At 40.5% G+C, this 23754-nt stretch overlaps 4 protein-coding genes across 6 annotated transcripts; 1 reads left to right on the top strand and 3 right to left on the bottom strand.

Annotated features, from left to right (window-relative positions):
• Nucleotides 1-42: 42 nt before the first annotated feature.
• Nucleotides 43-7536, bottom strand: msto1 (misato mitochondrial distribution and morphology regulator 1). 2 transcript variants are annotated; one of them, XM_028596621.1, is made up of 14 exons: nucleotides 7288-7536; nucleotides 5968-6097; nucleotides 5647-5716; nucleotides 5238-5313; nucleotides 4498-4555; nucleotides 4246-4399; nucleotides 3228-3342; nucleotides 2954-3088; nucleotides 2677-2829; nucleotides 2143-2274; nucleotides 1871-2055; nucleotides 1129-1233; nucleotides 897-1009; nucleotides 43-789 (listed from the first exon to the last, which is right to left on the bottom strand). In XM_028596621.1, exons 1-14 carry the CDS (start codon nucleotides 7369-7371, stop codon nucleotides 539-541), a joined length of 1761 nt encoding a protein of 586 aa, XP_028452422.1. In that variant the 5' UTR covers nucleotides 7372-7536; the 3' UTR covers nucleotides 43-538. The 2 variants fall into 2 exon arrangements, with proteins under 2 accessions (XP_028452422.1, XP_028452423.1); XM_028596622.1 differs by having other exon boundaries at nucleotides 4246-4396.
• A 1282-nt stretch (nucleotides 7537-8818) lies between these two features.
• apoea (apolipoprotein Ea) lies at nucleotides 8819-13164 on the bottom strand. 2 transcript variants are annotated; one of them, XM_028596638.1, is made up of 5 exons: nucleotides 13149-13164; nucleotides 12796-12846; nucleotides 10200-10338; nucleotides 9752-10039; nucleotides 8819-9207 (listed from the first exon to the last, which is right to left on the bottom strand). In XM_028596638.1, the coding sequence occupies exons 2-5, from the start codon at nucleotides 12836-12838 to the stop codon at nucleotides 8961-8963; spliced, it is 717 nt and encodes a 238-aa protein (XP_028452439.1). In that variant the 5' UTR covers nucleotides 12839-12846; nucleotides 13149-13164; the 3' UTR covers nucleotides 8819-8960. The 2 variants fall into 2 exon arrangements, with proteins under 2 accessions (XP_028452439.1, XP_028452438.1); XM_028596637.1 differs by lacking the exons at nucleotides 12796-12846; nucleotides 13149-13164 and adding an exon at nucleotides 11689-11841.
• A 2570-nt stretch (nucleotides 13165-15734) lies between these two features.
• LOC114567577 (apolipoprotein A-I) lies at nucleotides 15735-21554 on the bottom strand. Its single transcript, XM_028596635.1, has 5 exons — nucleotides 21531-21554; nucleotides 18382-18533; nucleotides 18235-18288; nucleotides 17965-18118; nucleotides 15735-16321 (listed from the first exon to the last, which is right to left on the bottom strand). Exons 2-5 carry the CDS (start codon nucleotides 18434-18436, stop codon nucleotides 15742-15744), a joined length of 843 nt encoding a protein of 280 aa, XP_028452436.1. The 5' UTR covers nucleotides 18437-18533; nucleotides 21531-21554; the 3' UTR covers nucleotides 15735-15741.
• Nucleotides 21274-22425, top strand: LOC114567578 (apolipoprotein A-IV). The gene is made up of 4 exons (XM_028596636.1): nucleotides 21274-21372; nucleotides 21463-21514; nucleotides 21615-21762; nucleotides 21849-22425. Exons 2-4 carry the CDS (start codon nucleotides 21481-21483, stop codon nucleotides 22423-22425), a joined length of 759 nt encoding a protein of 252 aa, XP_028452437.1. The 5' UTR covers nucleotides 21274-21372; nucleotides 21463-21480.
• Nucleotides 22426-23754: the final 1329 nt, after the last annotated feature.

Below are 23754 nucleotides of genomic sequence, written 5' to 3'. Positions count from 1 at the left end.
TTCAATTTTGCTAATCAGTAAAAATACAAGGCATTTGTTTGCTTGCTTTAAATGGTTTAATATGTCAATTTGCTTTATCTGGTGGCTGGTCCCTTTGGGCTCTGGCAATGACAGAAAATAATCCGTTTCCTATAAGACACTAACTTAACTGAATTAATGGTCAGAGCAACCTGTGCCCAAAGCCAGTGTAACAATTACATCTCATTGTAAATACATTCATTTTATGGTGTATACTTAGTATAAAACACAATTACAGTTAAGTCATTTGAGGAAATAAACAGTTCATTACAGTCACGTGATGCTACGTCCATCTCCTCACTGAATACTACACAGGTAGAGGCCTAATTTCTAAGTATTCCCTCATCTGTGTCTTTCAACTCATGAGAAACTTATCACCTCTTTCTGTTGCCATGTAGTTCAGTCTTCAGTCACAACCCAGTGGCACAGCTCCTCTTCATCGCTCTGTCTGTATGAGTGCATGCAGGCTGGTAAACAAAGCAGACAGGCTAGCAGTCGTCAGTCTATCCAGCTCAGAGTGCTAGTCGTCATCCTCTTCTGAGGACGAGTGCATGCCGCTGTCGTCACGATAACACCGCGCCAGTAGCCGCAGCTCCTCCAGTGCCTCCTCGTATTCTGCCATTTCGGGCCCCTGGGAGAGGAAGCTGGGGGCCACGCGGCGGATGTCTAAAGCCCTGGCACCACGATGCAGCTCAGACAGCCACGAGCCAACTGCAGGCCCGGACTGGAGGGAAGTCAGGACGGGTGCAGAGGAGACCACAGGGGCCGGAGCTACAGACATAGGGAGGGATTCTCTTATAATGCCATCAAATCCAAGTTGGAGGAATGTTGTTTTCAAGCTACAAAAAGAGTAAACAGTTAAATAGAGATAAGCTTACAGCCAGGTGGAGGAGGCTGGCTCTGCAGGAAGCCCTGAGCTCCGAGGGACTGACTGAATATCTGAGGGAAAGGTGCTGTCAGCTTACTGGGTGTAGACACCAACTGCAGAGCCCTGGGAGAGGGAAGATAGACAGAAGTGCAGTGTTGGGTTTAAATATAGTGTTTTTTTTCCCCCTAAGATAAACAAGTAAAATGATTATGTTCACAGCATGTGACAGTGTGGGGACTCACAGAGGAGCTGTAGGATAGAACGACCCGATGTAGGAAGTCAGGATGTCTTCCCCACTGTGGAGGCTATGCAGGGGAGTGGGTGGTTGAGTCCCTGGAGCCAGAGAGCTGATGGAATACAAATTATCAAAGCAACACAGTCTAGGAAATTTCAATGTGAAGATTGGGAAGGCGTTAAATGCCCGCATGTTTCCACAAGCCATTTTCCTAAATTTGCAACCTTATTTACTTTGATTGGATACAGCATCTCCGAAATGAACAACCGTCAAGCTAAAATCAAAACCACATTTCTGGCTAAACCCTCTGGAGTACAGGTGTATTTTGGTCGACTTTCTATGCATGTCAATTTATCTTTGTTTAGCACCTTTTAACCCTTGTGTGGTCTTCCCGTCGACCATGAACTAGTTGTCCTTCCTGGTCAAGAAAGTCACTTTTTGTAACGCTTTTTTTTTTATTCATGGTCAATAAACCTAGTTTATATGATATACCTAATGTTTGAGTTAAAAAAGCAGAAGTTATGAATTATTTTGCCTAGAATAGTTAAGATCAGAGGATGGTGAGTGAATCACACTGTCTAGTTTAGTCAGAATACTGTTTTGAAACCATTTACTTTTTTTCCAAATGCTATAACATTGAATAAAACACCTCAAATTAAAAACGGTTAGCTTCATTTAATATGTTATGTGGCGTTTTCAAAGCTATGTGAAAGCGTGGCACAAAATAAATGCATTCAGAAAATACCAACCTGATTAGTCTCTGGCCCTCGAAGCCTCTGAGTGTTACCCACTGGCTGTAGCATCGCCCGTCGCCGGGTTCAGAGCAAGATGATAAAGGTTTCCAGGGCAACACATCTGTGCAGGCATTTAGGGCGTCAGGGAGAGAGCTGCCATGCATCATGGGAAAGGGGATGGCCCCATAAGCAGCCACCACCTAGGATTTAAATGACCATGGTCATCACGAGCTCAGAGCCGTCTCTACAGAGACGTGAACGTACCAAAACGAATAGCAGTAAGTCACCTTCCTCCCAGACACAGCCAGAGCATCGGCCACCTGCCACATTGGGACACTGTTGTTCTTCAGCCGGTAAGGCAAAGTGAGGGCATCTAGGGCCAACGCCAGCACAGAGCTGGAGTGGTACCACAGTGACGGCTGAGACAGGAGACAGACAAAATATATACCGTAAAACGGGAGTCTGTAAGTCATAACATGTCTTTAATTATATCTAAACTCTAAATCTTAAAGAAATGTAATTCTAATACACATTTTATAAGTCTAAACATCTGGTTTAGTGTTGTCCTAGTTCAGAGCGACAGTTTTAGGGCAGTTTGACGCTTCTTTTTATTTCCTTTTCTCATCATAATGTTTCTTTAAATTTACTTTATTTAATTTTTATTTAACCAAAACAAAATCAATTCAAATGTTAAAATAAGGTACAAAATTTTTGAGAATTGAGAAAATATTGAATTTGGCCCAGTTAAATTACCATTAAAGAATCTCTTTAATAGTTTATAGATAATAAGAGATGAAAAAAAAAATGAAATTAAAGCTCACGTCATAATTTAGGAGGGGGAATTCTGTGGGAGCGGAGGGCCGTCTGCCTAGTCCACCACGCAGGGTCAACGGGCAGAAGAAAGAGCTGTGACTGGCCATGTGGACTGTCCCTAACGCACAGTTCAACATGTGGTAGAGGTCCTTCATTGGAGTCTGGTTGAACAGGAAGAACACAAGAAGTACAGAAGCCCATTTAGGAAACATCTGCTTTTACACAGCCTCTCATAAAACACTGAAAGGATAAGTCGGCCAGAGTTGACTTGAGTTTGTGACTCACTGAATTCGGGTGACTGACAGGTGCTAACCCCCAGGTTAGGATGCCTCTTCCACCATAAGAGTCCTGCAGCATCTCGGTGACCTTTGACCCGAGGCCTGCGAAGCCATCAGCCAGGTCACATAAAACCTGGAAACCCTGAGAGGAAAAAAGGATGCAGAGAGATGAGCAATTAAAGTTAAAAATTAAAGTTTTAAACTGAACAACTTGCTGAAAATTCTGAAATGTCCTACATCTTTTTAATGTAATACAGTATAGTACAAAAACAATGACTTACCTGAAGGTAATCGCACTCCTCTACAAAGAAGTGCAGTTTGTCCTCCAGCTGCTCGAGCACCGACCCCTGCAGGAGAGTCTCTCCCTGGCCGAAAGCTTCCAGACGGGAAGTCTCCCTGGACACCCACAAATACAAATATTAAGCTGTGCTGAGACTTAACCCACTGAACGTAACACAAGCAAATCCATCCTTTAAACATGTTGCGCTCACGGCCACAAGCCAGTCAGTAATGTCCTTTTTATCAGCTGTAAAATGGTTTGACATCATGTTTTGGGGGTGCAGTAGGGAGTGTAACAAGCTTTAAAGTGCTCATATTATGCTCATTTTCAGGTTCATAATTGTATTTATGTACAACCTGTACCAGAATAGGTTTACATGTTTTAAATAAAAAAAAAAAAAACACAATTTTTTTGTTGTACTCCACATTGCTGCAGCTCCTCTTTTCACCCTGTGTGTTGAGCTCTCTGTTTAAGCTACAGAGTGAGGCATCTCACTTCTGTTCATCTTTGTTGGGAGTCGCACATGCGCAGTACCTAGGTCTAGGTACTACTACTACTAAAGGACTACTAGCCAGTCAGAAGCAGAGTATGAGGGTGTGCCATGCTAGCAGCTAGGCTAGCATTATAACGTGTGTTACAAAGTGACGCACGTTAAGTAAAGGCTGGACTACAATAGAGCTGTTTGGAGCAGTTTGTGAACAGTGTTTTCTGTTGGAGATGGTAAGTCCCTTTGGGGTGAACTTTGTCACTTCGTAAACCTATAACGTGCATAAAAAAGATATATAACACAATAAAGGAAAGGGAAAAAGCCAAAAAGCATAATATGAGCACTTTAACATAAAGATTCAGCCCACAGAGAGCAGCCTGTGTAAAGCCTGACATCTTCTGGAGGAAGGCAGATACTGCACAGGCTGGTTTTTGGGACCAGATGATTTTAACCTCGTGGAGGACAATGCAGTTCAGCAGCAGTTTCCTCATTTTGTTCAACACTGTGTAGGAAGTCTGGCGTTGCACTTTACCCGTCATGGTTGTACTGATGGATAACCGAGATGGTGCGAGGGTGCAGGTGGATCCTCAGGAAGTCGGACCACACCTTCACGCTGCCCTCCAGCCTGTAGCGCTTTTGGACTCGAGCCAGCTGGCTGTTGACAGTATCCACGCTCACCGCACCTGCTGGTGGGAGAGTTTTCAGAGTGGTCGCTGCTGCGTCTGACACAGAATCTTGTATGTCATGCAGAGTTTAAAAGAAGGTTTCTTAAGGTTTTTATTACCTGAGCGCTGAGGCTGGAAATTGGAGTAAATATCAGATCCAGCAAGGATCTCCCCTTTCTGGAGACAAGAAAAGCTGTCACTAAAAGGCTTGAGAATGTTTGAATCAAGGTGCAATACAATGCCTCTATTATAGAATTACACATAGTGGAAAAGCAGCCTTGTTTCCTAGCCGTGTCCTGACCAATACAAATTAAAATGACGATATAAATTGCAGAGACAGAACTAACAGAGCTAACACGTTCTGCATTCTTATAAAGCAGTATAGACGTCATCAAGCTTGTACATTCTGGCTGTGGTGGATACGTTTTCTCGTTCTGCCAGTAACCGGCCATGATTTGGTCCTATCCTCTTCGGAATATCTACTTGGTTGGTAAAAAAAAAAAAAAATAAAATGTAGCAGGAGACCTTTGTATTCAAGAAATGCTTATAATGATGAAAAAGAGTGTTGCCTGTTTGGAAACCAATTATACTAAAGGTTGTGGTAGTTGTGATCTTTTGTTTTCTTTTGATTGTTACGCAAATATACTACCATCAAACTTTCAGTGACCTAAAAGCGATTCATACTAGATCAAGATACTTGCTAAATATATAGAACATTATTTTGAATGGCTTGACATCACTATCTCAAGACATGGAAAATGTACTATTATTATTATTATTATTATTATTATTATTATTATTATTATTATTATTATTATTATTGCGGCTTGTCAGTTTCATTTCCACCATAAATACTCACATCCAGCTTGTCCAGATCTTCAAGAAAGAGGTTCTTCTCAGCTGGACTTTCTTTGTGCATCATGAGGCTTCCCTCCCTGTCAGATGGAGCACATGTTTACATCATAAAGACCAGAATTGTCGAAACAAGACTTGTCTTAAATAACGGTAATTCAACCTTTAATAAGAAAGGAAACTTTGTTGGATCTCATAAACCAATCAATGTAGGTTTCATTCAGTATGCAAAAAATCTCCCTCCAACCGTAGTCTAAGTGAACACTGTAAGGATTGCTGTTAAAGGTATTACAGAAAATCACAAAAATGTTTAAAAAGGTGCAATAATCCCCCAGTGATACACTATGCAGATGATGTCCTATTTATAGCTGAACACACAGGCAATACTGCAGATAGACAGAGACTTTCTTATTTACCATGTGGCAGCAGAGATGTCTTTGCCTGCGTCATACAGACTTCCCTCCTGCCGTAGAGTGCAAAGACTTCCTGTTATAGACAGAGTGTGTGACAGGCAGGTGATTCATCTTTAGCAAGCTTTATTCACATTCAAGTTATCGTATGAACCTGGATCCATTTAAGAAACCTTAAATGACAAAAACAAAACCTTTTATGAAGTCATTAAACTAGTACGCAAACATAGGAAACATTTACATCAAAACGACGATGAGAAAAATAAAGCTGCTCCAGCACAGAGGATGTTTTCAGCAATAAGTAAGCACGTGATAGGCAGAAGTTACCTTTGAGATCCATGGCGATGAGGCGGGGCGTGTGGGTGACTTGTCCGCCCAGAGTCTCTCCTTCGCGAAACACGACATCGCTCTGGATCTCACTCGGTGGCGCCTCTGGATCATATGATAAAGACGCATCCTGCAAACAAAGACAAGCCCATCATCATCATCATCATCATCATCATCATCATCTGTCACAGACTATAAAGCTAAAATGATCCAAAATACCACAATAGATCCATCTTAGAAGAACGGAGAGTGAGATATTCCCATCAGGGGAGGTGGTGGTTAAATGTATTCATCGAATCAGCATCCAAACAACAAACATCTAATCTGAAAGAAGTCTCAATGGTAAAAAAAAAATTGACATTACTTGTGTACAACTTCTAATTTCTGTTTTTATTAATATCTGTGCTGCAATAATGTCTGCATTTTACTGCTGTAGATGTTTAAGGTTGTGCTAATTTTAACTCCTTCATATACTGTTGGGTAGTTTAATCATATTCTATAAGATCATCATATGTTGGTAGCGTCGCTGTCCTGAGAGAACCACGTATCTCTAAAAAGTTTTAAAACTTTTCATGGGGTCAGAAAAACAGCCCTGTGTTCAGCTTTGTAATGATGCTTTTTCCAGCTGATCCAAGAGGCTTTTTAAAGACTTTATTTAACTTAAGATGTAGGAGAATTACCTCAATACAGTTTAACACAAACTTTCAACATCATCAACCCATCTGGAGATACATGTTTTTTTTTATACTGGACAGGAAGGGTATGAAAAAAAACTGACAAGCGTAGTGAAATATAAAGTTGCATAAAATGTAAATACGAAAATCAAGTACAAGTATCTCAAAATCGTACTTAGGTTGATATTCTTCCACCACTGATAAACAATAACTGCCTTTACAGGGCACTTCAGCAGCTGGATGAGGGTCACAGATGTTGGCTTAGGATGTAGCTCAACATCTCCATCATTTAAACAGAGGCTACTTTATAGATGTATATAACCCTATTTTAAGTCATCATGTTAAGTGATTCTTCTGTATCTTCTACTGGATTACATGAACAATTCCGTCTAAAAAATATAATTATCTGAACACAAATAAACTGCTGACTTCAGACTTGATAGTTAGCAGCTTTAGCACCACAAAGATGGTTGTTACCGTTATCTTAATGTGCCAGCCTGATTTCATATCGCATGTCCTCGGTGTGTTGAAATGACCACAACAACATTCACCTTCTCGGTGCTGCTGACATGAGCTATGTTTGCAGCTCGGAGCAGAGACTCTAAAGTTTGACCACACATGCAAAGCTAACGTTAGCTTAGCTTACCTGTAAATTCCACCAGTGAGTCCCAACAAAGTTGGAATAATGTCCCAACTGAAGAGTGATGACTTCTCTAGAAAAGTTACTCATTGTGACGGAAATCGAAAATCAGGAGAACGTATTAAACTCATCTACTTCGGACGTGATGGACATGTTTGAAAATGACAACACTAAACTGCTACAACCTAACCCGATGTTGTGCCTCATGTAAACGGGCTCTTGTGATTGGCTGAGAGAAGTGTATGGAGAAATGTGATTGGATGTCCAACGACGTAGACGCAAAAGTATGGTTTCACCGTGCCGTAGCTTCACGTGCGCAATTTCTTTTTTTTTTCCCAGGATGGCGAAGCATGTCCCGCCCTACTATGCCTTTTCTCTGCGTCTGATTGGCTTACTCTGACATTCTTACTCAAACCCTAACCAATCCCACTCCTCTTGTCTAAACCTAACCAATTGAACCAGAGCATGCATCGAGTACTAGCCAATCAGAGGGCGTGTCATGCCATCCCCATCATAGACATATGTCTATGATCCCCATGCCTTCGCCGTCCTAGATAAAAAAAAAAGGCCTTCACGTGCGTTCTGCAAGTTTTATAAAATAAAGTGCATTTTTAGATTAATATATAGATTTCCAAATAAATTATGCAAATCATTTATTATTTAAGTTTTTCTTTTATGGTTAAAGAAGAAAGTGTTGCTGTTAGTAATATAATAAAAAAATATTTGTATGTTAGGAAAATTAGCCAAGTAGGTTTTCGCATACAACGAATTTGCCTTGATGTTTTAGTGCAAGAGAAAATAAAAACCAAGTACTGCAAAGTCAAGATACGTTGTAGAATATAGAATAGAAAAAATTACAATAGAAGTATGAAAACTACTCTGGGCAAGAAGAAACAATAGAGCATATTATGTTATATTGTCAAAAATATGAGAAAGACAGAAGGCATTTGATTCAAAACCTCACAAAGATAAAAGTACTGTGTGATCTAATAGATATTTGTCAAAAGAACTCAAGAAATGAGTGTCATCAAGTAGCCAATTTCAGTATCCTAGACAAATGAATATAATTGAGAAGATGAGTTTAGTTATTTATATATTTTTTGCGTTATTATTTTAGGCTATTTTACGTATTTGAATATTGTAGATATTAGTTATTTCTGATCCCCACACACGGAAATGCACCAATCGTTGTTTGCCAACTTCCAATAAACCTCAAAAAAGAAGAAGAAGAAGACAAAAACATAATTTTATCTCGCAGAACACAGGAGTTGCTGATCTACCGCTGCCTCGGTCGGTTAGTTTTTTTGTGTTATTTTGGAATAAATTGAGCCACTTGTGCAGTCTGTGTTGATACACCCCTAAAGTGAAAAATTCTGCTTCTATTTGTAATTATTTAGTATGTTCAAGCAATGGATGCAATTTGGTCAAGATGAGTATAAATGATGACATTGTTGATGACATCATTGATGACATCATTGATTTTCAGCTGTTTTTTATTGAAGGACCTTCAGTGAGACATTCAGACTGTGGTGGACATTTGTGATGAAACAAGGATTATCTTTATTTTAAAAACAGTTTCCGGAGGTGGTTTTGATACAGAAAGTGATGGATAAGCAGACGGTCCAGGACTGTTTGATTACAGCAGGGCTTACATGTTATCACTAAACATGGAGACTAGCCTACAGATTAAACCAGTTCTTCAGCTCCTTCCACTTCTCCTCCAGGGTGGATCGCAGGTCTTCAGCTTTGATCCGAATCTTGTCCATCATGTTCTCCGCCTGCGACTTCAGCAGATCATTCAGGGTGGTGATCTTGGCCTGGGCGTTGTCACGCACGTGAGCAAAATAGGGGTCTAAACGTGTCTTCATGTCGTCCATGTTGTTTGAGGTGCGGGTTTGAAGCTCCTCAAAGAAGTCAGTAACAACTCTGAGAAAAGCACAGAACAGTTCTGACTGAGTGAAGAATAAGACTCAAAAACATCTGATTCATCACATAGCTTCAGCATGTTGTAAAGAAAGTGTTATTATATGTTGTATAACTGCAGTGTTGGAAGAAGCATTCAGATTTTTATACTTAAATGTACCACTACTACAGTGTAAAAATACTTATAAGGAAAAGTCAGTCTAACATCATACTTAAGCAGAATGGAAGTATGTATATGTCAAAAAAGTCAGTATTTAAGATATTTAGTATACAAAACATACAAATGATCAGAATCAACCACCAAAAAAAAAACAATCCAATGCTTTTTGGGAACATATATTAAAAACATGCAATGAGACAATTAAAAAGTGAATAAGTATTAAAACAGATCTGTAAAAAAGTTTTCGAGGAAGAACTTCTAAAACAAAATAAAACAATTAAAAGTTTGGTTGGTAAAAGTTAGAGAAACGATCTGAGCCTCTTACTGGACAGAGTTTCCCATCGGCCTCAAGTGAACAGCCTCCCTGCTTCAGAGGATTTCACTCACCTCTTGATGTCCTGCGTGTCCTTGTTGAGGCGTTTCTTCAGCTTGCGGGTGTAGGCGGACATCCTGACGCTGACGTCGTCGGCGTTCTGCTCCATCGTGGTCTGCAGCTCCTGGGCGTACTTCTCCATTTGCTCCCTGGCCTGGCTCATGTGATCGCCCAGTCTGTTGAACAGCTCCTGCAGGTCTTTGCCCAGAGTCTCTGCAGCGTCCTGGGTGAAGGGGGCCAGCTTGGTCTGCAGGTCGTCTTTGTACATGGCCAGCTCAGCCATGCTGTCCTGGATTAGGGTGCTGTTGGGGGCGGGGGGCAAGACAGATACATTTAGGGATTTTTGTTTAGTATTTTGGATCCAAAGGGGTCAGAGCAAAAATAAAATATAATATAAAATATATTGATTTATTACTTTGATAACTTATCCTAAATTCATCACTGTGACGTAAATGAACTCACTCCAGTTCCCGGCTGATCTGGGAGCTCTTGATGTCCCTCACCACCTCGTCGGCCTTCGTCAAATATTCGTTAAACTTGTCGACCGTGACTTCCCAGGGGTTCCTCTCCTCATCATCAGGCACACTTCTTGCATGGCAGCCTAGGTTTTGAACAGAGACAAACAACTCAAATATTCACATTTTTTTTATGTGGAATAAAAATGATAAATCAATTAAAAGATGGAGACATTTTGCGTTGGATTGTGGATTAAACTTCTGGCTGCAAAATGTAACAAGTGTCCTTTCTCTTCATCTCTGAAGGACAATCTCTTTATAAAATCTGGGACCCATATTTGGATGACATGAAGACTAAAGAGGTCCAAAGGCCTTTAGAAACCACGAAAGAAACTGTAGGACACAGAAAAAATTTCACAGAAATGTAATCCTGTCAGTTCCTACAATTTGTGCATTTAATACAATAATTATATGTATATATATATATATATATTTTTTTTTCTGATATGTTTCCCGCTTTTTCCAGCGTTTTTGTTGCTTTTTTCAATTTTTTTTTTTTCAATTTTTGTCGACGTTTTTGGCGCTTTTTCTGACATTGTCGCCTTTTGACGTTGAGTTTTTTTCCAAGGTTTTTGTCGCTTTTTTATATATATTATACTTGAAAAAAAGAGACAAAATATATCTGTCTCTCCCTCTTCCCTTCTTTCTTTCCCTTTTCTTTCGTTCTGTCTATCCTCCTTTCCTTCCTTTCTGTTCTTTTACAGCTTTTCATTCACTAACTTTACAGCGGTCGGCAACTTCATCACCAGGAAATACTTTTTGTAGATACCAGGGCTGGACTGGCCATCTGGCATACCGGGCATTTTCCCGGTGGGCCGACGCACTTTTGGGCCGAATAGCCGATATAAATAGGCCTTTTTTAATTTTTTGGCCGGGCCGGCCCATAAAGAATTCACAGCGGCCCATTGGTTAATTTTCTTTATTGGCACTGGCCTGAACCAATCAAATCCAGGGACCCCCCTTCCGCACTGCAAAATTACGAATCCCACTATGGCCACGCCAAGACCTGCCCTACGAAGCAGCTCGATTGGTTGGGGTTAGGCATTTCACCTCGAGTGGTTAAGGTTAGGGTTAGGGGATTGGTCAGGGGATAGGACCTGTACATGTAAGCGTGGACGCCTGGCCAATAGTAGTGTGTGAACGCTATTGAAGGGCGGGTCTTGGCGTGGCCATAGTGGGATTCGTAATATCGCTTCCGCACTCCGGGCCGCAAATTTACGAATCCCACCATGGCCACGCCTCCCAGCCCTGAGACACAAGCTGTAATAGTTATGCTGGAAGTTTAGCATCCACGTTAAAATGGACAAACGACCACTAAAGTGTAAGGGAGGTGCAGAGAAATTACAGGAGAAAAAGAATTAAGAATCTACAGGCGGATTCCTCAAAGATTTCGGACATGTTTGGGGCTGTCGTAGCTGCTTCAACATCAGCATTACCTGAAGCCGAGGAGGAGGAGAGGTGGCTGGCTATACAGAGAAGCAGAAACAGCTTCATGACAGGGAAGAAGCCGCGAGGAGGAGGCGACAGGGCCACGGGAGCGAGTGAGGAAAATATGGAAGTAGAGAACTACGTGGTAAGGAGTAGGCAAATTAACAGGGACTCTCAGGGAGGGAGGGAGGCTGTGTGTGTGTGCGTTTGTGTGTGTGTGTGTGTTTGTGTGTGTGCGCGTGTGTGTGTGTGTGTGCGTGTGTGCGTGCGCGCGTGTGCCACGTCATAACGACAACAAGCAGTTTGTCTGTAACATTAAAGTTAGTGGCTGTCAAGTAACCTAACTGTTTAAGCTTACATTGAAAATGCTAGCGGTTAGCCTGTTGGGTAGCTGAAAAGTCTGTGATCAGTGTTGATACAAGCATCAGTGTTCCTTGAATGGCTTAATTAGCTTCTCTCGTATTGGTGCTCTTCCAGGGCATACACTACTCTCAGCTTTAGTGTATCTTTTGGGAGGGAAGGGTTATGGTTATGGTTGTTGTATTTAGCTGACACTTTTGTCCAAAGCGACAAAATATGAATCTTACAATAGTTCAAATTAAATGTAAAGTTGCTAAGCCAATATTAAGCAAAATAGTAATAATAACAATAATGACAATACAATATCAAATATCAATAATAAAAATATATATAAAAATACCATAAATATACAAATCATAATTCCAAGAATGAATTAATTATTTAAGTGTAAGATCAACAGATAAATCTTGACACCCCTCTTGAAGGATCCAAAACGATCACATGAACGCTGAACACTAGGCAACTCATATGATAGAATGCACGCATACTTTAAGAGGACTGTCTGCAGGGAGTGTGTCTGACCAATCACAGCGGGTGTGGGCCGCCTGAGCCAAAAATGCCAGGGCCAATTTTTTGTCCCAGTCCAGCCCTGGTAGATACTGTTTTTGTTTATGTTTGTGTATGTAATTTTCTTCTTTTAAATGTACGCATGTCTTCTTCCCTTTCTCTGTTATGTCAAAAAGTCAGTAAAAAGATTGAAGAAGTTTCTTACATCAGAGTTTGTATGTGTCCCTAAGAAGGCATTTTAAACTCACCTGAGAGGACAGCCAGCATAAGGATTACTGCAAACGCCCTCATGATGATATCTGGAAAATCATACAATAAATACGTTCAATAAATGGGTTAAAATGGTCTCAACACTGACATACAGGTTTTAGTAAATTCAGTCACGCCTATAGGCCTATTTCTTTCTTTAAAACTTAAATGTATAATGCATAATCAACATGACCATTTTTTTTTTAATCAGACTCTTTACACATTTAGTTTGAATAAACACAAACTTTTAAACTAATTATTTGACACCGTGACAAACAAGTCAAAAACTTGAATTCAGCCAGTACAAGACCAAACAGCTGTTAAAGGAGCATAGGAATGGTCTGACGCTTACCTCGGTGATCCTGATCTGTGTCGTCTGTGTGAGACTGACTGATCTTGTCACTCAGTATTTATACAGTTTAGATGGCTTTGATTGCCGACCTGCGTCCGAAGTTCCCAGCATGTTGGCATCTTTTATTGCAGTGTGTGTGTGTGTGTTATTTTGGCTCCACGTCGCACAATGAAAGTACACCAAGCACCGATCAGAAATTAGGAACATCCAAAATATCTAATCATAATTCACATGGGGTCAAGGCCTCTGTGGGATAGCTTGATTTCAGTAGCCAACAACTGCTTCGTAAAGTTTCTTAAAGAAAATGCAGTGCAGTTTATGTGCGAAGTAATATCAGTGTGCCATCATCTCAGAAACAAATCAGAACATCACACTGCCCTTTTCTATCACAACCACAATGCTTTTGCAACGCCAAAAAGCCAAAGGTCATTAATGTCCAACTGATTTGGTTCATAGTCCTGCTTTAACAACCGATTAGATTGGAAACCTCCCATACAGGTAATGACTAAAATAAGGTAATGAAATACTTTATTGTCTGTAAGTGTGGAAATGTACTTTGGGCCTCAGTGTTTTTTTTTTTTATATCTGCTCTTGCAGCTGCACAAATTGGGTATAAATGGAAAGCTGAGACTTTTGTGGATTCAATGAGACCAATTGTATTCCTGTGTGAAGATGTTTGTCCCCTTAGTAGCCCTTTCGATTTAGTGAGACTGTTTTTTGAAACTTGTATCAGTGTATAAAATGACCTGTTGTAAACTTGAGGCTAATCAGAGCCTCATGAAACTTTACAACCGCAAGAGACCTACATTAGGGCATTCAGATGATGTATGGCTTTCATAGGTATATTGACCATACACGGTTATCTCAAATTAGTTGACTTTCCTAGAAATGCATGGAAACATGTTGCCTTAAACCATCTTAGCTTTTACACAAGGTAAAACTTAACATGTCAAGTTGTATAAACACAGAGCGGTAAATCAATGCAGTAGACAAATCAAGTTTACGTTAGTAGTTAATACTGCAACTTATTAGCAAAGTCATGTTGTCTAAAATAAGCATGTTAAGCTGAAGCTTTAGTGCATAACCTTTTTATATTGATATTAACATCTGTTACATTTGTCACAAACAGACTCAATGCATGTGACCAAAGAGGGGAGACCAAACAGGTTAAAATGCCAATAAAGTGTTTATTGCAAGATTAACAAACTACTGTTAACAAAAGAATCAAAACCGATATGGAATCAGCGCGATCAGTAGTGTGTGTGAGTGAAAGATGTGTAGACAAATGACAACTGCAACAAAAGAAATAAACCAAACCCAAACCAGGAGACGCGGAGCCTAGGAGAAGGAGAAAGCAGAACCCAGAACAATCAAACATGACTTGTATAAGTAGTCTTGGTTGAGGCCTACCCAGGTGTCCACCAATCAACTAACGAGCCCTCCTAAACTGCCAGCTCAGCCAATAAAGCCAAAGAGGCCAACAGCCAGCAGAAAAGGGAGGGTTCGTAACACATTCTAGTCTCACTTTGCCAGACCCTCCTTCAAGGCGCGCTTGTTACATTCAAGCCATTGCCAAATGAGTTGATACAAAGCTAATTAAGACTATCAGCTCTACGCAACTCTCTCTGTATTTCTCAGTATGGCTAAGTTCAGAAAATAGTGTCGCCCGGCGACTTTCGAAAACAAGTGAAGATAATGACCTCTTCTGAAGGGTCATTTATATTTTTTTAATCCTCCATGTCCTCCTTGGTTACTGCAAATGTGTGCAGTTTTGTTGTCATAACTTAGCATTCCTCATGGGGGTAGACAGAAACTACGCACTGTAGCTTAGAACATGCAAAGAAGAGCAGTTCTTGCAGAAATCTCCAAATGTCAAACATTTTTTATACCAAATCACAACACGGATTTGTTTATGTTGTTGTATGTGGTATTTTGGAGGGAATTTCAGATGATATACCACTTCCGTGTTACATAAAGGCTACTGTTGACCTGTGATCTCCCCCTAAACATGATAATGGGTTAACAACAGCACAAGTAAAGCACAGTTGTAAAGTCAACAATGTGACTCAATCATTTCAGTTACACAGCAAAATCTATGTGAAATCTGTTTTGATAACATTAGCTTCTGGTCACACCAGATTAAATAAAGCTGTAGCAGCAAAACCAATCCGCTGTGTGTGTATTTGATGAATTCATTTATAAGAAAGAATTATTTTCTTTTTTCTTTTATTTTATAAAAGATACATTAACTTGCTCTAATATACCTTTTGTGAGATTATGTTTGATGCGTAAATAATATGTTGGAAAGCAAAAGTTACATTTCTTGTTTTATAGCTCTTTTTTTGAATTGATGAATACAAAGAAAGTGACAACACAATATACATTATACCTATTTATTGTTGTTTTACAGATGAAATCTTGTATACATAGTTGTAACAGTAACATGTCAGAGGAAATACTGACGTTATTCCTTTTAGAGCATCTTCATCCACCGAAGAATACAAAATGAGGTATTGCACTCTTTTTTTTATCCGTCCCGTAAACACAACCCTGATTCAACAGAGACAAAGACTAAGTATAAATATTAGTCCGTTTACTGGGTCATCTTAGTGAAGGACTCCCACAGAGCAGTCAGCTGCATCTTCAGGTTCTGGGCATCCACGTCCAGCCGGGCCCTCAGCTCCTCTCCTCTCTGAGCCAGGTTCTGCTGGATCTCCTGGGTTTTCTGGGTCAGCTGGGTCTCAAAGCTCTGGGCTCCCTGCATCATGCTCCTCTGAAACTCCTCCAGACTCTGCTCCATCTTCTCCTTTATCTCCTCGGTGTAGGGAACCATCTGGGTCTGCAGCTCGCTCGCGCTCTTATCCAGCTGAGCCTTCAGCTCCTGGCTCTTCTGCAGCAGGACGGCCTTCAGGGCCTCGGTGTCCAGGGACTCAGCGTAGGGGGCCGCCTCCTTCTTCAGCTCCTCCACCCGCCTCTGGAGGTCAGCGACCAGCTCCTCGGTGTAGGGCTGCAGGCTGCTTCCCACGGCGGTCAGATCTTTCTCCAGACGGGTCTTCAGCTTCTCGGCCTCCTGGGAAAACTTAGACATGAGGTCCTGGGTCAGAGGAGCGGCCTGAGTACGGAGAGCGTCGGTGAGCTTGTTGATGGCGTCGGTGCTCTCAGAGATGAGGGTGCTGCAGAGACACAAACAAAAATAAGTCATTCAAAACCTATGCTCCTTCTTGATGTGTCTATTACCCACTCCTTGCTGAAACTTACACCTAGAAATATGTTTTTAACTTTGATTGTTGCATATTTGGTCAAGAGAATGTATATTGTCTCTGTTTCTTTTCTGTTTCTGTATTTATTGTTTATTCTTGTTAATGTTTAATGTGTTTGTATGTAGGCTTTGCACCAATCACCAAGGCAAATTCCACATAGGGTAACTACTGTGGCAATAAACCCCTTTCTGATTCTGATTCTGTTTCTGATTCTCTGATTCTGTTTCTGATTCTGATTCTGTTTCTGATTCTGATTCTGTTTCTGATTCTGTTTCTGATTCTGTTTCTGATTCCGTTTCTGTTTCTGTTTCTGATTCCGATTCTGATTCTCTGTTTCTGATTTTCTGATTCTGTTTCTGATTCTGATTCTGATTCTGATTCATGTTACAAAGAAATATTTGTTGAGGATTTGGAGTTTGCAGGTGCTTTATAGTTTTAGCGAATGCGTCTTTGACACTTTAGGACTAGGGTAGGGTGACCAAACGTCCTCTTTTGCCCGGACATGTCCACTTTTTACCTACTGTCCGGGGTGTCCGGGTTTTTTTTATAAATTCATTAAAATGTCCGGTTTTCACTGTTTTTAATGGGACCATTAAGCGTGTACTTAAATTGACTAGCACTTTGCTCAACACAATACTACGGTAGGCTACTTTGTTGTGTGACGTAATTCCCGAGAGGCTGCCTTGTGAGCGGCTCTGCGACGCGCACATACACAGGGACCAGGGCAGACAGACAGGGACCAGGGCAGACAGACAGGGACCAGGGCAGACAGACAGGGACCAGGGCAGACAGACAGGGACCAGGGCAGACAGACAGGGACCAGGGCAGACAGACAGGGACCAGGGCAGACAGCGGAGCAGCATTACACACAAAATGCCGAAGCGTTTCCTGCTAAAGATTTCCCACCGTGGTCAGAAAACACAGGGGAGACACTTTGTTTCTCTCACTATGACTCTAGAGTCGGTAGGACTCGCTCGCTGTCACTCTCACTTCTCCCCCGCTCTATATCACCCACTCCCCACACACACACACACACACACACACACACACACACACGCCGTCTCGACGCACACACTAGCGCACAAGTATAAACATCAGGCCACTTACAACCATAAACCAAGACTAGTGCAGCTTCACAGTTGAACTGCAAAAAAAATGTCCCACATACCGTCCCGGTCGGGACCGGACAAGTGGGAGGCGGAGTGCACCGTGTGCAAAGCTGGCACATATGTTTCAGTGTCTTTATTATTTATCTTATTACATTGAAAAGGTATTAAGAGATATTTTGTTGAAGCTGGATTTTCTAACACAGAAGAGGTCATATTTAGAACATTATTTCATATTATTTATTTATTTTAAAAGAGAGCTATTATTTTGTTACATGTTGTTACAGATTTAATTTTATTACAGAGGTTATTTTTGCACAATTGAGGCATAATAAAGCATGTTCATTAACCTCTGAGAATCAACACTGTCTGGATTTGTCTCGAGGCCAGGCCGAGTGTCCTCTTTTTTGGAAATCAAAATATGGTCGCCCTAGACTAGGGCTTACTTACTTCACTTCCTTTCCCAACCCAGACTGTCTGATCTGCTTCAGGGAGTCCTCAGCGGTCAGGGTTGCCGTGGCGACGTACTCCCAGAAAGCATCTTTCACCATGTCGACCTGCTGCTTGGGCTGGCCTTTCCACACAATGTTGGCATTGCAAACTGCTGAGAGAACAAGAGTCATAATCATTTACTACCACATGTTCAACATTGATTTATCAGTGACATAACTTAAAACAATTACATCTTCATTCAGCACCGAAATAACAAAACTTACTTACCAGCAAAAACTGCAAGGACGAGCACCAGGAGGACCTTCATGACTGACACTGCAGCTGAAAAGAAACGTGTAAAATTAGCTCTTTGTGGTTATTTTTTATATATTTATCTCATAACCTGAAAGTGACGTGCTCCTACGGGTGACCCACCTGTGGGGATGAGCTGTTGAATTCTGTGTGTGTGTGTGTGTCCTGCACAGCTCATGACTCAGTATATATAGGCAGCTGAGTCGTACTGGGGAAACAGGAGTGAAGTCCAGCGCTGAGTGCCCTGCTGTCACTGCTGCTGCTTCCACATCACACTGTCCGATGAAACATGACATCTATCAGACAGATATTATTTTGAAAGATGTGGTTTTATTCTGTAATTGTTGTAATATCTGTCGTTAGGACACTTTCTAGGTCTATTTAAAGAAACAAAAATGTTTAATTTAAGATTTAAAATTAAAAATTGTGTATGTGTGATACAAAAGCAATACCCCAATAAAGTATGTATATGTATATATATATGCCTATATACTGTATGCCTATATATATATATATATATATATATATATATATATATATATATATATATATATATATATATTATGCCTTATAGGTTTTAAGCCTTGGCTCTGAGAGAAAAGCTTTATTTCCTATGTTTAAAATGAACACATTAGAAATAGTTTAGCAATAGCAATGATCAGATTTTCTTTTAAATATTTGAGAAATGATCAATGACAATAATAATAATAATTTGATAAACTGTCTACATCCATTAGCATGCTAATGTTTGCTTATTAGCACTAAACATAAAGTTCAGTTGAGGCTCATCATGGGAATGCCATTAGTTTTTGCAGGAATTTAGTCTGAAACCAAAGTAATCCGATGAATCTCTGAACCAAATTCCATGACAATCCATCCAATAGTTGTTGAGACATGTTGCTTAAAACTACAAATGTCAACCTCATGGCACAAGAGAAAAGGTAGAGGATCATCAAAGTCAGTAGGATTCATCATCTAGAGACCATCATCATATTTAACTGTAGTGGAAAGACACTCCTCGCACACTATTTAACTTAGTTGTGACAAACAGTACCACTGCATTGTTTCTGTTGATTACATTTTAACTTAAGAAGCGCAGAGTAAACATACATATTGATCCACATGAATGCTCTCAGCTTAAAGGAAAAGTAAGTTTGTCAGAGGTTTGATAGGTCAGTGACGTGAGCAGGACTTTGATCCAGTTGTACCTGCAGATTATCTTTACTGAGGAATGTTACGTTTCCTTATATAACAATTCCATCCTGACAAACTGATAAGACTCATAAAGTCTTCCACTAAGGTGAAACTACTGATAAACATCCAACTGTTCACATATGACGCACACAACAATCTTTAAGCAAATTATAGAGAGGAGTGGATCAAACTAAAGATGTCCCTCGCTGATGATAAAGTGGCGAATCAATACTGTTTTCCTCACAAGTTGCATAAGTGAAGACGGAATACGTTAAATGACAGCCTTGATGCTAAAAGTATATAACCATGGATGAATTACTCAATGGGTATTAGTGGTTAAGGTCAGTGATCCTGGACTTCTGACTCACAAAATGTTGCTAAAAACACACACAAAATAACAACAGAGATGCAAAACAACCACAAAGAGAAGCTAAATGACTGAAAATAGACAAAACGAACATGTACCAACTACAAACAACCCTAAACGACTTTCAGAAAAATGTAAAACGACTAAAAATAGATGCAAAATGACCAAAAGGAGACCCAGTTACTACAAATTATTTTCGTAGTAAATTTATTTTTTATTGAGATGAAAAACTAATTAAAATAAATGCAAAACCACCACAAAAAGATTCAAAACAGCTAGAAATACATGCACAATGACTACAAATGACCCAAAATGACTATACAAAGACACATATTGGCTAAAAATAAATGCAAAACGATTACAAACGGACGCCAAATGACCCTTTAAGTTTGGGTGTCTTGTTCCAATGTAGACAGGGCTGGGGGCCTATTACATGTCTGGGGGCCCATTCTCATAATCCGCCCATGTACAGTACCAGTCAAAGGTTTGGACAAACTTTCTCTTTCATGAGAAAGTGTGAACAGAGGACTTATTAAGATCGTTTTATTGTTTTTTACCCTTGTCCCTCAAAGTGTCTGTGCATACCCATGCTCTTCAACTAAGCTATTAAGAAGTCACTAAGTGATCCTGGAGTGTGCAGAGAGCCACAGATAAGCTAATATGTTGAATCACGAGTAACATTTCTACTGCCTCTATTTGTATTTTAACAGGTTGAATGACTATGTGTAATGTGAAAGGTGACAAACCCAGAGAGAATTATCAGCCGACTTTGCAGTTCCTCCCCTATAGCATCTCATCTTTACTGTTTTGGTTCAGACTCAGCGCTCTCATCAGCCTTCATTTAGGCTCGAAAAAACGATTGTACTCTACCTGCTCAGTGCCAAAAAGCAGACAGGCACAGATAGAGGCTAGCTGGTGAACATAGTGAAGCGTTTAGCGGTTAAAGAGCCAGATATTTCCATCAGGATGTGGTGGAGACCAAAAACAGAGCTAAAAGAGAGTGAACATTGGACTCAAGTTCATCAAGTGTCCAGAAACACGACTACAGTGGGATGCTTATGTAGCTCAGTGTCTTCTGGATGTGTAACCGTTTGCTAACACGTTCCCCATGCTAACTTTAGAAGGTGATAATGTTTCTTTATATCAGCTCCTTGCACGGCCCCCAAGATAAAAAAAAAATATCAAGTAATGCAGCCTTAAGTGAAACTTTTTGTACATGTATTAAGTATATTCAAATTAAAGTTATTTGCTACGACTATTAAAATATTTGAATACCCTGTTGCCCACGGCCTTCTGTGTATACTGCACGTAATGCCGATTTAGAGTTATCAAACCATTACTTAACCCATTCAGATGATGCATGCATCACAGGATGAATAAGCTAATGGCACTTAAATTATGACGTGGAGTGCCAGCAGTGACAAGAATCTGTCCAGCAGGGCAACCAGAGAAGGACTTTACCCTTCAATACGGCTATAAAAGGTCTTAACGAATGCCTTCACAACACAAGTCATCAAACTCAGAGTGAAGAAGAGACAAGCTGCCTCGCTAAGGTAACAGTTTTTATTATTACTTAAACACTCAACTTAAGTGCCGGATTAAACACTTTTACACGTTTTGAAAATTGTCTTTTCTTTATCCAGCAGAGTCCAAATTCAATCATGAAGGTACTTGTGGTTCTCGCACTTTTCTCTGGTGAGTGATGTTTTACCTTGAAACGAAAGCTTGATCCATGTAAACCACAACTGGTTGAATGAATGTTGGGGTTCTACTAAATCTAATGTTTTATCCACAGTTTGCAATGCCAACATCCTGTGGCAAGAGCCCAAGAACAATATGGACTTGGTGAAAGATGCCTTCTGGGACTACGTTGCTAAAGCGACACTGACTGCTGAGGACTCCCTGCAGCAGATCAGACAGTCTGAGCTGGGACAGGAAGTGAAGTAAGAGCGATGAAGAAGCTAAATGACATTAGAAATATACTGCGTGTTTCAATTTAATAACTTTTTTTCTTTTCTGTGTCTGTCAGCGCCAAGATCTCTCAGAGCGCAGACACAGTGAATCACTACGTCGTTGCTCTGCGGGCTCAGGCCGCTCCTCTGACCCAGGACTTCATGACTCAGTTTACCCAGGAGGCCGAGCAGCTGAAGGCTCGTCTGGAGAAAGATCTGACCGCTGTGAGCACCAACATGCAGCCATACGCTGAGGAGATAGTGGCGCACCTCCAGAGGCGGGTGGAGGAGCTGAAGAAGGAGGTGGCCCCCTACGCTGAGTCCATGGACACCGAGGCCCTGAAGGCCGCCGTGCTGCAGAGGAGCCAGGAGCTGAAGGCTCAGCTGGATAAGAGCGCGAGCGAGCTGCAGGCCCAGATGGTTCCCTACACCGAGGAGATGAAGCAGAAGATGGAGCAGAGTCTGGAGGAGTTTCAGAGGAGCATGATCCCCCTGACCCAGAGCTTTGAGACCCAGCTGACCCAGAAAGTACAGGAGATCCAGCAGAACCTGGTTCAGAGAGGAGAGGAGCTGAGGGCCCGGCTGGATGCCACTGCTCAGGACCTGCAGGCTCAGCTGACTGCTCTGTGGGAGTCTTTCAAGAAGACCCAGTAAACAGACTCCTCCGTCAGGCTCCACACACCAAATATTTATTTTAAATTGACCCCAATGTATAATTTATACTAAATAAAAATCTTACAATCAAGTTCAGTCTGTTGGTGTCTTCATTAGCACCCGAGACTATTTCAGAGTTTTTCACAGAAGAGGGATTCCAACCGAGAACATTTAAATATACGATTGTACAATAAATGGTAATTTCATGACTCATTTCATGACTCCGTCCATTTAATCACTTTGTGCAGGAGATGACTAACTCACACATTGTGCACATTGTATTTACACAATGCATTGCTGAGCAGCAATTTCCAACAAAAACCTAAATGCTCGTTACATCCAGGATTAAAGAATTAGAATGAGATCACTGCTCATACCTTCATAAAACTAACCTCTTTCCTGTATGTAAAGCAGTAATGAAAAAATAAAAACAATTGCAATGGGGATCCTGGTACCAGGTTCAAAAATTCCAGCTCAAATCACAGCTGAGGACAAATCTACTCTCTTTATCAATCTTCTATTTCTTGACTCTATTAAAATGCATTCTTTGGGTTTCATGATTTTTTATTTTGTTCACTCGGTTTTAGTTTCCAAGACTTTTCTCCAAAGTGTAACATATTTGTTTCCAACCAAATATCAAACAATATTTTCCTATTTTTTTATCCTAATATCAAAAGATGTTCATATACCTAATAGACAAACTCTATAGTTTGATCCACATCCATAGGAACTCATATTCTTATTCTGAGGTTTCTGCCCGTTAAGGGGAGACACATTTTAACTAATAGATATCATGAAACTTCCCCAGTTGATTACATACATTGAGACAATTATTCTTTGTATTACACATTTTGTGAAATGTTGTTTAAATATGCATAAGGCATTATCTTATTAAATATGTGCTAATTTGTATACATTTCCAGAACACAGATCTGAACATGGGATACAGGGTCATTAAAGGTTGTTACATTTTGTTGACATGTTACGGAAGCTAAATAGCCCAAAATGTCAAAATTGACTTTGTGCATGTACAAACTACCGTACGTTTTTGCCTGTAGTGTCTCGCCTTAGAAGGAAGTTCGCACCAAGTGCTTGCTCATGAGCTAATTTGGGGTCTCTGTAAATGTTAGTGTGGTCTAGATCGGCTCTACATGAAGTGCCTTGAGATAACTTTGGTTATGATTTGACACTATTTAAGAGGTCTTTATGGCAAAGTCTAAACAGATTTTTGACCACCAAGAAAAACTACAATTGTGCCTCATCTACAGGGTTTGGTTACCGGAATCTCATTTGTACTGGATTATTATAGCTGGCAGGGGTGAAACAAAC

The sequence above is a fragment of the Perca flavescens genome, chromosome 14 (genome assembly GCF_004354835.1).
Source record: "Perca flavescens isolate YP-PL-M2 chromosome 14, PFLA_1.0, whole genome shotgun sequence".
Taxonomy (NCBI): Eukaryota; Metazoa; Chordata; class Actinopteri; order Perciformes; family Percidae; genus Perca; species Perca flavescens.
This window is presented reverse-complemented; position numbering and strand designations above follow the sequence as displayed.

Bases quoted from the DNA above. Each gene is read 5' to 3' on its own strand.
- apoea (XM_028596637.1), bottom strand. From the start codon at position 11,746: ATGAAGCTGTTTCTGCTTCTCTGTATAGCCAGCCACCTCTCCTCCTCC. The intron at 10,339-11,688 runs GTAATGCTGATG...TTCAAAACCTAG, and splicing joins CTCCTCCTCCTCGGCTTCAG to GCTGCCATGCAAGAAGTGTG. The intron at 10,040-10,199 runs GTGAGTTCATTT...CGCCCCCAACAG, and splicing joins CAGATCAGCCGGGAACTGGA to CACCCTAATCCAGGACAGCA.
- msto1 (XM_028596621.1), bottom strand. From the start codon at position 7,371: ATGAGTAACTTTTCTAGAGAAGTCATCACTCTTCAGTTGGGACATTAT. The intron at 5,314-5,646 runs GTAAATAAGAAA...TCCATCTGACAG, and splicing joins GACATCTCTGCTGCCACATG to GGAGGGAAGCCTCATGATGC. The intron at 1,010-1,128 runs GTGAGTCCCCAC...TCCCTCTCCCAG, and splicing joins TTCTATCCTACAGCTCCTCT to GGCTCTGCAGTTGGTGTCTA.
- LOC114567578 (XM_028596636.1), top strand. From the start codon at position 21,481: ATGAAGGTACTTGTGGTTCTCGCACTTTTCTCTG. The intron at 21,515-21,614 runs GTGAGTGATGTT...TTTTATCCACAG, and splicing joins GGTTCTCGCACTTTTCTCTG to TTTGCAATGCCAACATCCTG. The intron at 21,763-21,848 runs GTAAGAGCGATG...TGTGTCTGTCAG, and splicing joins GAGCTGGGACAGGAAGTGAA to CGCCAAGATCTCTCAGAGCG.
- LOC114567577 (XM_028596635.1), bottom strand. From the start codon at position 18,436: ATGAGCTGTGCAGGACACACACACACACACAGAATTCAACAGCTCATC. The intron at 18,289-18,381 runs GTGGGTCACCCG...GTTTCTTTTCAG, and splicing joins TCAACAGCTCATCCCCACAG to CTGCAGTGTCAGTCATGAAG. The intron at 16,322-17,964 runs GTAAGTAAGCCC...GTGTCTCTGCAG, and splicing joins GGGTTGGGAAAGGAAGTGAA to CACCCTCATCTCTGAGAGCA.